Genomic DNA, 4,171 nt, shown 5'->3' on the forward strand with positions numbered 1-4,171 from the left:
TTGATCTGTTTTGTTACTTCCTGTGCTATGGGTTCAGGGTATCCTGGTGGCTCATTATCAGACTTTTCATCCTCATTTGCCCTACTGTTTGCCATTGGTGAACTGGAAGTCTGTCCTTGTGTCTTGCTTAAGTGTCTTCTCATTTTTATTTTTGTTGTTGGGTTGTCCTTCGTTTAATTTCTGGGTTATTGTGGGAGCCCACTGGCATTTGACATTGGAAAAGCAACTTCTTCTACCATTGAGGCATTGACACAATCTATGACTCTATTTGGTTTTTCTGAGACAAGGGTCTCAGCTATACAGATGAGATTGACCTGGAGCTCACTGTGTAATCCAGACTGGTTTTATGGGATTACGGGCATGCACCACCATGCCCGGCTCAAGGACTTTGTTAAATTCGACGTTGTGATGGGAGGAACTCAGATAGCCAAAGATCTGATCTCCTACCTAATAGTTGCTTGGTGCTTCCTGTTGGCCTACCTTTAAAAGGAGCTGTTTCTGTGAAATAAATCGGACCCCTTGTCTCCACACTATTGAGTGTGCTGTCCTTTCTCAATCCTCACTCCCCAACTCAGGTATGTTCGTGTTGTGACGGCTGGGCCGCCACAAGTGGCGCCCGAACATGGGACCTGAGTATTGAGGGATCCAGTGAGGGACACCGCAGAGAAGAAGGAAGCCTCAACAAATAGGTAAGGAGTGGTGCATTTTCTTGTAAATATTAAAAATGGGAGCCAGCATTAGTTACATGTTTTTTGTACATATTTTTAAAAATTTATTGAGTGTAGAGGAACCTGAATCTTATAATGATTATATAACTGAAAGTGAAACTATTGTTCCCACGGCTCCGCTGGAACCCCCAGGCCCTGAGGAAGAAATTGCTAAATATTATGAAAATGTATGGCAGCCTTCAATGGCAGCAGCCCATACTAAAGATTCGCAAAAAATTCAGTTGGAAGACAGGATTGAAAAAATAGAAAAAGTGATGGAAAAAATAGAAAAACTGATAGAAAATCTGTCACAACAAATGGAAGCTCAATGGACTAGTCATAAACCTCCTAAAAACATGCCTAGCCCAGTGGCAGATCTTAATCCTTCTCCTTGTGACATTAGGTTAGAAAAGGAACCTTCTTTGATTGCTTTGGCTTCAGGACCTTGTGAAGGCTGGAAGCCTGTGAGAGTAAACTCCCAACTCCTTAAGTCTCCAGTTCAACAGGGTTTACAACAAGCCCTTAAAGAGGGTGAGGATGTATCTGCATTTTCTCTGGCCTGCCCAGTTTTTGAGGCTCAGGATGCTCAAGGAAACCTTGTTCGTCAACATGCTCCAATTCCTTTTAAGCAACTAAAAGAATTAAAAATGGCTTGTGCCCAATATGGGCCGACTGCCCCTTTTACTTTAGCTGTGCTAGATTCTCTTGCAACTGAGGCCTTGCCACCTTCTGATTGGAAACAGATTGCTAAGGCTTGCCTAGCTGGAGGAGATTATTTGTTATGGAAATCTGAATATACAATGCCAGAGAATAACAGATCTTAATAGACAGCAAGGAGAACTTAATGTAACTTATGAGACGCTAGCAGGAGAGGGATCTTATGCTGAGGTTACTCAGCAATTAGGTTTTCCCCCAGGTGTGTATGCTCAGAGTAATACTGCTGCTAAAAATGCTTGGAAAAAACTTCCTTCATCTGGACGAGCCTCAGAAGATATTTCTAAAATCAGACAAGGGCCGGATGAACCTTTTCAAAATTTTTTAGATCATTTGTTACAAACTGCCAGCAGAGTCATAGGAGAATCTGAAGATGGTATAGTTTTAGTAAAACAATTGGCCTATGAGAATGCTAATTCTGCCTGTCAAGCTGCCCTCCGTCCTTTTAGAAAGAAGGCTGATTTATCTGATTATGTTCACTTGTGTGCAGACATAGGTCCTTCTTACACTCAAGGCCGTGCCATGGCCACAGCTTCACAAGGAAAAACTGTAAAAGAGGTTTTAAATCAACAACATAGAAGGGGCCCTCCAAAAAAGGGAAATAATGGAAATTGCTTTGGCTGTGGTCAGGCAGGACATTTAATACGAGACTGCCCACAACGTAAAAAAAAAAAATGGATCTTTTTCAAAGCCTCCTAAAGAACCTGGTTTATGTCCTAAATGTAAAAGAGGAAAACATTGGGCCAATGAATGCAGATCTAAAAAAGATATTATGGGTAATCCTATCCAGTCGGGAAACGGATGGAGGGGCCAGCCTCAGGCCCCGTATCAAATTTTTGGGGCATTTCAGAATCCGAAACCTCAGATCAGCCCTCAAAATCAGTCAAAAAATCCGTTCAGGACTTATCCCGAGCCACCTCAGGCAGCGCAGGATTGGACCTCAGTTCCTCCTCCTATGCAGTATTAACCCCTGAAATGGGAATGCAAGCCCTACCCACTGGAGTTTTTGGGCCACTACCTAAAGATACTTTGGGTCTCTTGTTGGGTAGGAGTTCCTCTACTATGAAAGGGCTTATGATTTCCCCAGGAATTATTGATGAGGACTATACTGGAGAAATTAAAATTATGGTTTGTTCACCTTCTCAAGTTTCTGTTATTCAGCCCGGACAATGGATAGCTCAACTGATTCTTTTACCCAGGATAGTTACCTCAGGAAAATATAAAAAGCCATTAGAGGGAATAAAGTTTTTGGGTCCTCAGATGTTTATTGGGTGCAGTCTATTGGAGCCAATAGGCCAGGGATAAAATTGTTAATTCAAGGAAAATATTTTATTTGGTTATTAGATACTGGTGGTGATGTTTCTGTTATAACTGCTGACCAGTGGCCTTCTACATGGCCTTTGCAGGAGACTGTCTCTCAATTACAAGGAATTGGTCAAAGTAAAAATCCTAAACAAAGTACTGATATGTTAAATTGGAGTGATTCTAAAGGACATTGTGGGACTTTTCAGCCTTATGTTGTTCCTGGCCTCCCGGTTAATTTATGGAGAAGAGATGTCATGCAACAGATGGGAGTTTTATTTATATAGCCCTAATCAAAAGGTCTATAAGAATGGCCATTCAGCAGCAGAAAGATTTTGGCATCCACAAGGTTTTCCATATGCCTTGGTAAAATGGAGAGATCCTTTAACTAGCCAATGGTATGGACCCGACCCCGTTTTAATATGGGGCCGAGGGCATGTTTGTGTTTTCTCACAGGAACATGATGGAGCTCAATGGCTACCGGAAAGGCTGATTTGACATGTGCATACTCCTGCTGATTTCAATTCCTGCAAGATGTGATGCCAATCTTCAAGAACATGGGACTTATATGCCAGATCCTCTCCTTGCACATCCTGTCTCATCTGATTCATGTGAAGTGCCAGTAGTGGTGAATAATACAAATATACTTGGTCATTTATAAAGTAGTGTTTCTATGTTATAAAGAAAATGAGACTGCTACATTGAGAAGTTTTTCTGGGACAAAAAGGACATTCCTCGATTGACCTTTAACCAACACTACATCAAAGAGTTCATCTGCTGGTCTTAGCCTTTCTGCTGGACTTTGGTGGAAAGATTCAAGTTTTCCTCAAACCAACATTTGAAAACTTGCTGCTGCATTGGGAGAAATACATTTATGGTCAGATGTCAAAGTTACTAACCTTAGTTTCAATATTGTTGGCATAGGGTCCTCTAATATAATGTCTTGTGTTAACGCTCCTTATATGTTATTAGTAAAAAGTATAGAGATTGTAAATGAAACTGATAATGAATATGACAACAGCTGTTTTAATTGTAAATTGACCAATTGTATATTCTCAGAGATGATGGCTTCCTTTCATTCTGTGATAGTTTTGAGACAACCTCCTTTTGTAATGATGCCTGTAAAAATTAATGAGTCCTGGTATGAAGATCAAGGTTTACAAATATTGATAGAGATAGAGAAAGCTATATGTCAAGCCTTTACAACCCATGGTATAACCCCTGCAGATGGCTGGTAGTCAAAGACGGGTAAGAGAATTGTGGAGAAATATCCAACCTAAGACAGAGCATGAGTATTAAACTTCTCATGGCTTGATGACGGGTAAGAGATTTCTCTGGACATTTCTCACCTAAGACAGGCACAGTCTTTCTGCTGAGCTGGGAAGCTCCCGGCTCTAGATATAATAAAAAAGGGGGAATTGTGAGAGCCCGCTGGCATTTGACATTGG

The 4,171-nt window shown here is 41.1% G+C and overlaps 1 protein-coding gene across 1 annotated transcript; it reads left to right on the plus strand.

Annotated features, from left to right (window-relative positions):
- The first annotated feature begins 1,063 nt into the window (after nt 1-1,063).
- Nucleotides 1,064-2,554, plus strand: LOC117284611 (endogenous retrovirus group K member 10 Gag polyprotein-like). The gene is given in 3 exon segments (XM_033759958.1): nt 1,064-1,503; nt 1,505-2,082; nt 2,123-2,554. Coding segments are annotated over 3 exon segments (1,284 nt in total). The 3' UTR covers nt 2,389-2,554.
- Nucleotides 2,555-4,171: the final 1,617 nt, after the last annotated feature.

Source organism: Fukomys damarensis, unplaced genomic scaffold, assembly GCF_012274545.1.
Source record: "Fukomys damarensis isolate Sample0158 unplaced genomic scaffold, DMR_v1.0_HiC HiC_scaffold_38, whole genome shotgun sequence".
NCBI classification, from domain to species: Eukaryota; Metazoa; Chordata; class Mammalia; order Rodentia; family Bathyergidae; genus Fukomys; species Fukomys damarensis.